General features: G+C 49.3%; 1 protein-coding gene and 1 non-coding gene across 3 annotated transcripts in view; both read left to right on the forward strand.

Annotated features, from left to right (window-relative positions):
* MATN2 (matrilin 2) overlaps positions 1 to 12,790 on the forward strand; it is a 135,278-nt gene that overhangs the window by 36,412 nt on the left and 86,076 nt on the right. For both annotated transcript variants that reach the window (XM_042973260.1, XM_042973259.1), the window contains exon 3: positions 10,578 to 11,147. In XM_042973260.1, the coding sequence (XP_042829194.1) occupies positions 10,578 to 11,147 (570 nt within the window). The remainder of the gene's footprint in view (positions 1 to 10,577; positions 11,148 to 12,790) is intronic.
* Positions 1,296 to 1,380, forward strand: TRNAR-UCG. Its single transcript has one exon. It is a non-coding gene; the product is annotated as a tRNA-Arg (tRNA).

Genomic DNA, 12,790 nt, shown 5'->3' on the forward strand with positions numbered 1-12,790 from the left:
CGGGCCTCTCTGCTCTGCTCCCGAGTTCCATTTGCCAAACTCCCAGAAAGCAGATGAGGCAATTGCTCAATTTATTAAGTTAAAACGCTCCTGTGGGTTAAATGCCCACTGCTTTTTTAAAGCCGCCTACGCTGTTTCTCACTTTGCAGAGAGAAGAAATCACCTAACTGTTTCCCAGTACTTTCTGTGCTATCTCGTGGGGGGACGGGCGGGTTTTGAGGGTGTGTATGTGTGTGTGTGTAGGTTATGATTTTAAGATATGAGTCATTTCTCAATTTGGGAAAGGAAGAAAGACAACGAGAGGGATTTTGATAGAGAATTCCAAACTCACTCTGCACCTATTCGGTCACCTCGGTGAGTTTTAAAACCATCGATTATTTTAAGACTTCTTTATATTTTTCTTTATCGATTGGGAGAAAGCCTGTTTGTAAGACAAACTCTGAGAGAAGATGTGAGGGGCATTTTTTTTTTTTTTTTTTTTTTTTTTTTAGTGAAACTTTAACAAACTGCTTTACCTTGCAAGGAAATTCATTCAGTTCATTGGAAACTGTTTTCTCCAGGGCTAAACCGGGGCAGCTTTCTCTTTGGCTCCTTTGCAAAGAAAATTGTCCAGGGTTCTGGAAACCACAGTTGTTGAACCTCATATGATGTCTTTTCTTTCAGCTCATGTAACAGCTACTAGAGAAGACTGGTGTGATGTGGCATGTTTTTTCTTTCTTTCTTTTCCTTTTTTTTTTTTTTTCTTTTCCATTTTGCTGGCTCGTTGGTACACACTCCCTGAGGGCCTGAGAGAGCTGTGTTCCTAAAGGAATTTATGACAATCAGCAGGGACGACTGAAATTTGAGCTGGTGTCGGTCCAGAATCCCTCACTGCTACCCAAAGATGCAAGTTCATTCACCAGAACCTTCTTTAAAAAAGAACAACAGCAGCAAAATCTCGTTGTGACATTGGAGAGTATATTTTGCACAAAAGCTCCCCAGTGTGCGTCTCCACAGCCAGATAGCACCCATCACCCATCCCTCCCAGTGCACTTGTCTCCGTCTGCTCTGCAGACGTTCTCCCTGGTAATAGCCGGGGAAGGTAGACAGGGAGCAAATGTGGCCGTAGTGAAATTCCAGCTGCTGCCCGGGACCTTTGGTTCAGCTTGTGGGTGTTGGAAAGACCTTAATAGAATAAGAATTGACGTTCTGACCGTATCTCCTGTGTTCTTGAGAGAAGCACTTGGTATGTGGTGGCTCGACTTTTTACCCAGCTCATTGGAACAAGCAGGTCTGTGATAAAGAACACAAGGGGCGCCTGGGTGGCTCAGTCGGTTAAGCGTCTGACTTCGGCTCAGGTCATGATCTCGTGGTTCGTGGGTTCGAGCCCCACGTTGGGCTCTGTGCCGACAGCTCAGAGCCTGGAGCCTGCTTCGGATTCTGTGTCTCCCTCTCTCTCTGCCCCTCTCCTGCTCTCTCTCTCTCTCTCTCTCTCAAAAATAAATACACATTTAAAAAAAGGAGAAGAAGAACACACAGAGCAGAGAAAAAAACTGGAGGGGCTCTGGCAGGTTGGGGGCCTGGCCAGCCACAACATCCCTTCCCTCAGCCCTCTTCCATCTTCTTTCTTCCCCAACCAGGCATTCAAAGCAGGACGAATGGGAGCCAAGGGGGGAGTCCGTGGAAATCAACTCCATCTGGATGTACTTGTTACTCTTCTCTTCAGTAGTTGGCCAAGAGGTAGAGCACGTATTTGCCCTATATTTTTGCTGTTTGTGGCTCCTTGTTCAGAATTACAGTCTCTAGTGACTCTTCTTTATGGTCAAGGGTCGGGCTGTTCTGGCTGAGCCTATGCCATGATTAGGATTACCAGATAATGATTCACCTTACCCTGCGTCATTCCACAGGCTTCTGTATGCTTGTCTCACCGAACCCCTGGACTGTAAGCCCCCGGAGGCCAGGGACTGCATCTTCTACCCGTCAACACCAACAACTCCAGCACTGTATTTTGCCCATAGTGCCTTCAGTTCTCTCCCCTCTGTCTACCAGCCCTGAGCCAGGGGGTGGTGAAATACAGATGAATAAAGCCCAGTAGTGACTCCAGAGGTCTGTCCTGCTGTTTTGTGGGTTTGCAGGCCACTAAGTCTGGTATTTGTGGGATGACATCATGGCACATTGTCACGAATGGTGCTTAGTGTTGGCACTGCCTGGTGAGGCACAAGGCACTTTTGGACGTGGATGCGTGCAGCAGGTGAATCCCTGGGGCTAAGGCACAGTGGTGCCCCCCACCGCAAGGCACTGGCCCAGGGTAGAGAGTGAAGAAGACATGTGCCCTGGGGGAGTGTGTCTTGAGTTGAGCTTTAACTCCCGGGGCTCATCCAGTCTCTGCTTCCAGTCCTCCCCAGATTTCATCGAGGGAAAAATGTGTTAATTGGCAACCAGGAGTTGCAGTTAGGTAAGGCTCTTCTCTGGGACATTTTCCTGCTCATAGGAGACTCTTTACATCACATCACGTACTGGGAAGTAGGGGCTAACAGTGCAGGTCCTAGCACCAGACTGGCGTGGGTTTGAAATCCTTATCCCACCACCACTCTTGCCCCATGCCAGTGGACTTGTTATTCAGACTCTAAGGGTCAGCACTGGGGGCAATAATGGTGCCTGCCTTATTTATTTTCTGAATCTAGTTGAAAGCCAGGACATAGCTGACACGTACATGATCCAACATCAGAAGAGAACATGGGAAAATCCAGGATGTATGGTTGCCATACTTACAAGGTCTCTCTCGGTCTTGGAAAGGGCTCCTTTGATACTGTCCTCTCCTCTGGACTCTTGGCTCAGTGGTACATGATCTTTCTGGCTCACATACCCCTTGGGATAGAGCTCTCAGATTTGTCTCAAGAATCAACGGAAAGAGTTACAAGTGCAGATTCCCGGGCACTAGCCCCAGAGAGTCAGATTCACTGCCTAGGGTGAATTCACTGACTAGGTCTAGGGTGCTGCCTGGAGCTCGGCATTTTAAATACACACCCCAGGTGTTTATTCTTTTTTAAGTTTATTTATTTATTTTGAGGGGAGAGAGAGAGAGAGAGAGAGAGAGAGAGAGAATGAGAGAATAGCAAGTAGGCTCCACCTTGTCAATGCAGAGCCTGAAGCAGGGCTAGAACCCCTGAACCATGAGATCATGACCTGAGCCGAAGTCTGGAGTCAGATGCTTAACTGACTGAGTCACCCAGAGGCCCCCACACCCCAGGTGTTTCTGATGTCATCAAGACATTGAGGTTACTGCTGTGGGGGTTCTTTCTTATATCTCCACTGACCAGTGCTCCCAGTTCCTGGAGGAGTATCTGCACCTTCTCTCTTCCCTGTCCTTCCACCCCTCCCAGTCATACATGTACATCAAAAAGATTATGGAGCATCATACCTGGAACTATGTGGATACCAGGGATTCGTAGAAGATACCGCATGTGGCTGGGTAGCTCCATGCGTGAGATGCTGGTGGGAACACGTCCAAGCAGAGGTAATTGGGGGAGGTACCCGAGGACTCAGAGGAAGGCCTAATTTAGGCTGGTGGGGTGGGGGCATCAAAGAAAGGCTTTCAGAAATAGGTGCCCCCAGGGTTGAGTCCTAAGCTGAGGAGGCAGCCTAGAGAGGATGTAGGAAACTACAGACTAATATTGTCAGGGGATAAGGTATAGGGTAGGGAGGGCTGGGCCAAAGCCTTTATTAGTTCGTTCTCCCATGAACATGATTATTTTTTAAAGTTTATTTGTTTATTTTGAGAGAGAGAGAGAGCAGGGGAGGGACAGAGAGAGAGAGAAGGAGAGAAAGAATCCCAAGCAGGCTCCGTGCTGTCAGTGTGGAGCCTGATGTGGGGCTTGACCCCACAGACTGTGAGATTATGACCTGAACTGAAATCAAGAATCAGACGCTCAACCGACTGAACCATCCAGGTACCTCTCCCATGAACATGATTGATCATGCTGTCAGTGACCCTTAGGTGGTGGCTTTGGAAGAAATTGCTTTGATGAAAGAGTATCCTGAGAATTTACAGCTGCCAGGTTTAGCTATTGTGATTCTGATCAATGAAACTCACCAAAATATTCGTTTATAGTAAAGTTCTGCTATAAAGAGAAGAGTAAGTTCCATTTGTGGGAGAGTCTCTCTATTCTCTCAGGCCAGGAAAGCCATTGATGAGAAGGTTGGGGCGGTGGGGAGTGGGGGGTGGCGCTTGGGTGGCTCAGTTGGTTAGGCGTCTGACTTCAGCTCAGGTCATGATCTTGCAGTTCGTGAGTTCAAGCCCTGTGTTGGGCTCTGTGCTGACAGCTCAGAGCCTGGAGCCTGCTTTGGATTCTGTGTCTTCCTGTCTCTCTGCCCCTCCCCCACTTGCATTCTGTCTCCCTCTCTCTCTCAGAAATAAATAAACATTTAAAAAAAAAAAAAAGAAGGTTGGGGCATTATGGTTGGGTGGGATCTAAGGGCCCAGTTGCAAAGGGTCTGGTTGGCAAATCGGTTTCATTCCCCAAACCCCCTCCAGACACCAGGTGGAGGGAACTCAGGGTGCCAAGCCGGGAGCTGTGCTGTGGCAGAGCTTTGATTCTGAGCCTGCGATTGATTAGGGGTCTCACAGGTGCCAGGTCGGGAAGCCGGGGGGATGGCGTGCAGAGCTTGGGATTTGCCATCCTGGCTTGAGATTTTATCATGTGACTGGCTGACAGGCAGATGTTCTTTCCCTATGGTTTATACCCTTGGGTTTTTGAGCCCTATGTGCAGGGCTTACCATTTATGCCAATTAGATTTCATCTTGTTAGTTTTGACTCATCATTCCAGCACTCAGAAGTCCCTTCTGGTCCTGACTCCGTAGTTTGGCTTACTCGCAGTTGCTCCCGGCATCATGTGTGGTGGTGTTGAGAGACCCGTGAGTGCCCCAGCATTTGGAAAAATGTTTGGAAAATCTTACCAAGTGGGGAGTGATTTGCTGATGAGTCCAAAGTATGTTTTAGATGCCATCAAGAAGCCCAGGGTGTTTCCCTAATAGAATATAATCAAGTTTTCAGGATGTTCCCCAGGGATTCTTTAGGAGGTTGCGAGTAGAGCATAATGGATTCACAGAGGGCCGTAGCTCATCAACATTTACTGTCAGATGTCTGGCAGGGGTTATACAACAGCTGGCGACTGACTAATAAGGGAAGTGGAGACGGAGGGACTTGACCGTGGTCTTTGCAGCCCTAGCCAAGGAGCACGTGCCCCAATCAAGTGCCCTAAGTACAGGGGAGTTGCAGGTTAAGTCACTTTGGGGGCATAGGATAAAAAATAGTCTAAACTGCCTCTGAAATATCCATGAAATCACCTGTAAGTCCCAAGAACTAGTCACAGTCTGGAGGAGGCACAAGGTGACAGAGCCACACAAGGTGGCCTCAGGGGCCATGTCTCAGGCATCTGTGGACATGTACTCATTGAGCATGACACTGGGTAGGGTTGTGGTGCTGTGTTACATGGTAGTCTTTTTTTTTTTTTTTTTAATTAATATTTGAGAGAGAGAGAATCCCAAGGAGGCTCCACATCGTCAGTGTGGAGCCCGATGCGGGGCTTGAACTCACTAACTGTGAGATCATGACCTGAGCCGAAGTCGGACACTCAACTGACTGAGACACCCAGGCACCCCACATGGTAGTCTTTTCTCTTGGTCTGTCTGTCTCTCCAGCTGTCTTTCTTTGACCAGCCCATATACCACAATTCACATAAACCAAACGCTTATGGGATGCAGTTTCCCTCGGCCCTCCATCACCCACATCCATCCTGCAGTTTCCCCGGCCTTGCTCCTACTGATCTCTCAACAAGCACTTGTCAGATGAATGAGAATGGAAATGACCAGCAGCCGGATTTACTGGGCTACTGCTATTCAGGGAGGCAAGCATCTGTTTTATCATTTTATTCAATTTTTAAAAAGACAAATAGGCATGGAGCAGAGAGAAGCCCTTGGCAGGAGGCAGGCAAGTTTGAGCCATAGCTTCCAGGCTGTGATTCCAGGGAAGGAAGGGCCAGTGCGGTCCTGGTGTATCTTGAGTATGCTGAGGGTGACAGGTCTAAAAGAATAAAACCCTTCCTGAGTATTGCTTGGCGGTTAAGAGCGTGGGGTACAGAGGCAGACAAAATGGGTTCAGATCCTGGCTCCCCTCCTTCCTAAATACGAGGCCCTGAGCTAGTTATCTGGCCGTTCTAGGCTCATTGTCATCACCTGTAAAATGGGATAGTAACAGCACCTACTCCCTAAGGTGTTCATGAAGAACAAAGAAGCCAACAACTGGAAAGTATTCAGAACAAGGCCCAGTACTCATTAAGTGCTCAATAAACAGTAGCTATAAATTGTTACTATATTCTTCTGAGTTTCACAACATCCCTGGCAGGTATTATTGTCACCATTTCACAGAAGAAGAGAGTGAGGGTCAGAGAGGATAAGGAGAGGCACGAGACCACATGGACAGAAGGTGGCAGAGGCTGGACTTACACTCAGGTCATTGGACTGTCTGTTGTATCACTAAGCATTTCAGAGCTCCTTTTCAGTCTCCGGATGAAATTATTTTACCCTTATTATAGATACATATTTTCCTTCCTCAAACATGCTTTGATCTTCCCAGGCAGATGGCACCAAATATTTACTGTAAAATTACATGGCCATGATTGAATTTAGCCAGAGCAAGGGAGGCTGATTAGTCAGGGGTCTGCAACCCTGAGGAGAGGAAATCCTTCCAAGGTTGCAACTGTAATCCCGCTGGGGTAGAAATGTTGCTTAAAATTGTCCTGGCTCAGGTTCAAGGGTAAGAGGCACTTGTTTCCCCAACTTTGGGGGCTTTGAAGACAAGCTGACTGTACTGAAGTGCTGGTGACAAGGTCCAGACTGTCACTTTGTGGTTCAAGGGATGACATTTTATGATGTGCCCAAAGACCCTCATCCAGTGCTGTTGAAAGTCTGTCATGAGGGGCCAGAAGGAAGATTGCACGCTCTTCTCCCAGGCTAGGGACACAGGGATGCCATTTATCAGAACCTGTATGTGAAGGGAACACACAGAGGAGAGTCTAGAAACACCTCTTAGCAGTCCCCACATGGAAAAGCTGTGGGGTTCTTCACAGCAAATATTTCAGAATGTCCCCAGCATCTACAAAGCCCATATTGTAATGCCAGCTGTATTGAGAATTTCCAAGGTGTCCACCATGAGGTAGAGGAAGAGCCATTAGTATAGTTCCAGGTCTGACCCTAACGAGCCATAAGGCCTCACAGAGGTGGAGTCACATTTCTAAGCCTCAGTTTCCCCTTCTGTAAAGTGAGTGACTTGGACTTTATTTCGATCCCTCCAGCTCTAAGAGTTTATTGGTCTATGAGTCTACGAACCAAAGTTCCAAAGTGGCTATGCTTCCTTACAAAATGGCAAGATTTGGGTCCAGAATCTATGTCTCTATTAGCAGAATCTACACTTGCTCTAGACCTTCCCGACTTTGTGGTTTTCATCCACCTCCTTGAACTGACTGCTGTGGCTCAATCCCTTTCACCTGAAGCCTTGCTCCACCACCCAGAATTCCATTTAACTCTGCAAATGTTGACCAAAGACTTACTCGGTTCCCACCTGCACGGTTAGGCAGATGAATGCGACTGTCTCCCACTTGGGGGAATTCACAGTGAGATGGTGAGGTCCAGACTTGCCAGAACTTCGTTTCTCCAGAGATCCCTCTAGTACCTAAACTAGGGGTTCTCAAAGTGTGGTCCCTGGGCCAGCAGCATCAATTTTGCCTGGGAACTATCTAGAAGTGCAGATTTTCAGGTGTCACTCTAGATCTACAGAATCAGAAATTCTGGAGGTGTGGCCCACCGATCTTAGTTTTGAACAATCCTTGAGGCGATTGGGAGGCACCTCAAGTTTGAGAACCACTGGACTGGCCTTCTCAGGGACAAGCTGAAAGACTGTGGTCCTCAGCCCCTAAGGGACCTGAGGAGTTCTCCTGAGGAGCACTCGGTCACTCGGGCTGCCAGGGCTGGCTTTCAGCTCACAGCCACAGCTCCCTTGGCACCTCCCACAATATTTCGAACCTTTGTGGTGTTTTTGTAAATGCCCAGGCGTTGTGGAAACTACACATTTGTTTTGACGGGAGCTAATCCAGTTTAGCACATAATTCCCCATGGAACTTCCAGGCTTCCCTTTAAATTGACTGTGATGCTTGATGGGATGTTGACACCATGACTAAGACCCACAGCAAAGATCCCAACCCCAGAGGACCTCCTGCTTCCAAAAATCTCCCGAGGAAGAGTTCTCAGGAAGCCAGTCTGCTGTCTCCTCTCTCCCTCCCAAGAAGGCTTTCCTTAATATCTTCCTCCATGGCAGGGTCTGAGCCTGGTTGCAGTTCTCCTCAGCAGGCGGAGGTCACTGGGTCACATTCTCCCTGCAGTGAGTTCAGACATCAAGGGTGGGGTGCGGGTGGCTCCTGGAGAGGGGCCAGCCTGGGTCCTGGCCCTTGTCTTCTGTCCTGGGACCTGCGGGTCTGTCGTCCACGGCTCCGACCCAGGGCTGTATGCTAGACCATCGGCACCTTTGTGAAAATTACAAGAGGCACCCCTTCTAGCTGCTTCTCGGGGTGGACACAGCCCCTGGGGTTCAAGATTTCAGCCCCTTGCCTCATAGGGCAGGTGCCTGTGTGCAGGAACAGCGGCCTTCTCCCCAGCCTGGGCCCTGCAGGAGAAAAATGGGGGGCGGTGTGGGCAGATAAGGGGGTTCCCACACACAGGACCCAAGGCTACGCTCTTCACCAGCGTCAGTTCCTTGAGTTCTAGCTACCACCTAATGCTGTGGGTGTTGGTATTGTCTCCATATAGGTTTTTTTTTTCTGTATTAAAAGGGATTTTCAAACTTTCAGTGCCTCCATTTTCTTGTGTATCCAAATGGATATGACACTAGTCTTTCCCCTTAAGAGCTTGTTCTGAAAATCAAATGAGACCATAGAGAAGAATGCACTCTGGAAAATAGATTTTAAAACATCCCACAAACGTCAGGTTTTATATTGATCTTTCTCCCAGAGTCCTTAAAGGCAGTTTCTGGGGCCTCTGGTTTGAGAAACACATTTTGAATTCACACAGCCCCGGCTTTATGTGTGGGTGCAGCACAAGGTTGGTCTCCTGCCAGGAGGCTGTGGTTTGGGGGTGCTTCCTCGCCCCCAGATCGGAAGACTTGTGAGGCCACGCGGTGGACGAGGTGTGTGTGCAGGCGCTCGGGGCGAGTCACAGCCTGGCAAGCCGGCCTGGACAGGATGACCTCATGGGCCTTTCCCACTTTTCATCTCGATGACTGGGTTCACTGTTTCATATTTGGCTTTCTCTCTCTTTCTTGCAGCTGTGGTGATTGGGATTTAGGGCAAGCATTTGGGATCCCTTTTCTAATCCCTGTCAAATCTGGATTTAGCTACAGAGTCTGGGAAGGGGAGGAGGCACCCCCCCTTTGGCCGGAGAAGGTAGCTCAGAACATCGGAGAAATTCCTCCACCCTCTGAGGGAGGAGGCCTCTCATCTCATCCCCTATCAGCCTCTTCCCAGGATGTGATGAGTTTCACCCACAGACTCAAACCTCTTCTAGCCTCCTTGTTTGAGGGTTTCTGGAACAAGTATGGTGGGGGTGAGGGAGAGACTTAACATTTGCCTTTTTCCCGTTAACTGTGTCCTTTGTCTCTCGGTCAGTCCCTTCTCCAGCTTCAGCACCTGCTCCCCTCGTTGAGGTGGAGGCCCCCTCTCAACCAGTGCGGCAATGGTCGGCATCAACCACCTTGCAAACCACTGCCACCCTCATTGGCTTGTTATTATGTAACCTCCCTACAGGTGAGCAGAGTTACATGGTGTGATGCTAATATACTGTGCTCATCACCGGTGGCATCAGGTGCACATTTCCCAGGCCTTTCATAGCTGGCTCAGGGTTACCCTCCAACTCCGTTCCTCTCTGCACCTCCTAGCAGCCCTTTGCCGCTCACTCCATTTCCACCACCCTCGTGCCATCGTAGGCTTCTGTTCACGTGTCTGCCTCCATGTGTTCCTTCTCTGGATGCGAACGCCGCGTGAGACCAGTTCACGTCCTGTCTCCTTGACCCCAGGCCACTAACATCCCCGTTCTCTGAACATCTAGTGTCGGCACCGCGCTAATTATTCTTTCATTTGTTCCGTTAGTTAAGTTCCCAAGGTGGATCGTAAGCTCCTTGACGGTGGTCCCATCCTAGGCTTATTGCATATTCCCTGCAGTATCCAGCCAGGCTTATGTGGCATGCAGTAAATAATAAAATCATTTTGGCCCCGCTCAGGTGCGTGCCCACCTAAAAACTGTATTGATGGCTTTCTAGAAACTGAAGTGTCCGTTTATCTTGCAAAAATAAATGGTATCTTTGTAGCCAATACTCACGATCACACAGTCATGTACATTTTTTTACCCTTACAGCTTCCCCGGGCGGGGAAGAAAAGCCCATGGAGATTGGAGGTCTGGAAGGTGACCCCCAGCCCTAGGATTTCCAACAACAGCCAGGCTGCCCTGGGCCATAGCACTCTTCTAATGGATCTGACCTCTCCTCTTTCCCCAGAGAGCTCCTGTGAGAATAAGCGGGCAGACCTGGTCTTCATCATCGACAGCTCCCGCAGCGTCAACACCCACGACTATGCAAAAGTCAAGGAGTTCATCGTGGACATCTTGCAATTCTTGGACATTGGCCCTGACGTCACCCGAGTGGGCTTGCTGCAGTATGGCAGCACCGTCAAGAACGAGTTCTCCCTCAAGACCTTCAAGAGGAAGTCTGAAGTGGAGCGTGCGGTCAAGAGGATGAGGCACCTGTCCACGGGCACCATGACGGGGCTGGCCATCCAGTATGCCCTGAATATCGCATTCTCAGAAGCAGAGGGGGCCCGGCCTCTGAGGGAGAATGTGCTGCGGGTCATAATGATCGTGACCGATGGGAGGCCGCAGGACTCCGTGGCCGAGGTGGCTGCAAAGGCACGGGACACGGGCATCCTGATCTTTGCCATTGGTGTGGGCCAGGTGGACCTCAACACACTGAAGGCCATCGGGAGCGAGCCCCATGAGGACCATGTCTTTCTGGTGGCCAACTTCAGCCAGATGGAGTCACTGACCTCGGTGTTCCAGAACAAGTTGTGCAGTAAGTCCTGCTCCTCTGGGGCTCTTCCAGGGGGAATCATGAGATTCCTTTTTTCATCTCCCCGTGTTGTTTCTGTGCTACCTTGTCCCAGGTACTGTGTTGGCAAGGGGTGTTCAGCAAAGGCCAGGATAGACATGGCATTCTCCTGGGGTTGCACTCTGGCCAAGGAGACAGATAGTGAGGATGTAATGATGCAGATAAGTAAGTAACTGCAGTTGTAACAATATCATAGAGGAAGAATTCAGGGCAGGACCCAACCTAGACCAGGGTGCCCAGGGAGAATCCTCTGGGGAAGGGACGTTTGAACTCAGACAGCAGAATGAGTACAAGTAGATGGGCAAAGCTTTTCTCCAACACATTGGACTGCCCTGGCGTTCCTTAAGCTAGAATTCATGAGTTGGAGTAGACATGGGGACGGGAGGACAAAAAAATTCCATAATGTCTCCTTGGATGGGGCCGAATACCAAGCATTATTGCCCCATGGTGGTGCTAGTGGTGGAGATTTTCTCTTCGAAGAGGCCCAGTGCACGGGGAGGGCTGAGATTTGGTCCCCTCCTTCTGTAAGGGGGATACCTGTCCACATCCTTGAGCTGCCTTCTGCTTCAGGGGTCCTCTGCCCTCTCTTGCTTTCTGATCCTCCTCTCCACAAGGCTTCTCTCTCCCTTCCTTGCCAGCCTGCGCTCAGTTACCTGAGCCCAGGGCTCCTGCCTCAGCTTTCCGCAGCAGGTCCGCTTGCCCTCTCCCCAGTTTCCTGCTTCTGCAGCTGGCTGCTTGTCCTTTCTTCCTCCAGGAGGGCAGGGGCTCAGGGGGCCACCCAGCCTCCTCTCTAGTCCTTGGAAACTGGAGACGTGCCTCCTGACCTGGTAAACAGTGTCCGGTGTTACCTTGCCCTTATCCATCTGTCCCTGTCCCCTCCAACTGTCATGCTTTTTTGATGGGAAAGCAAAAGGAAAAACCTATTTGGAAATAACTAGTGTTCCAAAGTATGAGTATGTGTGGAGAATGAGCTTAGGACCAGACTCATCTCCAGCTCCCCAAGAGCGGGGGGGCTCTGAGGACTCTTTTCTCAGACTCTTACACAGCCTTGGGACCCCCACTCCTCCCGCTGAAGCCTCAGGGAGGAAAGATGGTGTGTTTTTGATGTGTTGTTGTTTTTTTGAATCCCCTGCTGAGAACTAACCTCAAAAAGCAGAGACTCCATTGTTTCTTGACTCTCAAGTCAAAAGATGTACTTAAAAAAATCAATGCCATGAAGGAAAAAAAGAACCTTTTTCTCTGCAATGTCTCTTGGAGAGTTTTCAAAAGTGCCGTTTGGCCTGGCACGCAGAAGGGCCGTGTCAATGGGGTGCCATGGCCCAGGTTGCCCGGGAAAACTTCAACCAGTAGAACGCGCTGCAGACATTTTAAGGTTTATGACTTTAAATGACTTCTGCAGAATTTATGTTCCCCTTTTCCTGGAAATATTAAAAAAGAAATTGGTTCCGTGACAGTATTGATGGGTTTATTCATTTGTCTTGGAAAATGTCAATGGAGTTCTTTTATAAGCGCTCTGGATTTATCAGGAAATGGAAAGGCGATATGAGGCTAAGGATATGGACTTGTGTGAATAAGGACCTTTTCTGTGTGCTTTATGGTCAGGCAGC

The sequence above is a fragment of the Panthera tigris genome, chromosome F2 (assembly GCF_018350195.1).
Source record: "Panthera tigris isolate Pti1 chromosome F2, P.tigris_Pti1_mat1.1, whole genome shotgun sequence".
Taxonomy (NCBI): Eukaryota; Metazoa; Chordata; class Mammalia; order Carnivora; family Felidae; genus Panthera; species Panthera tigris.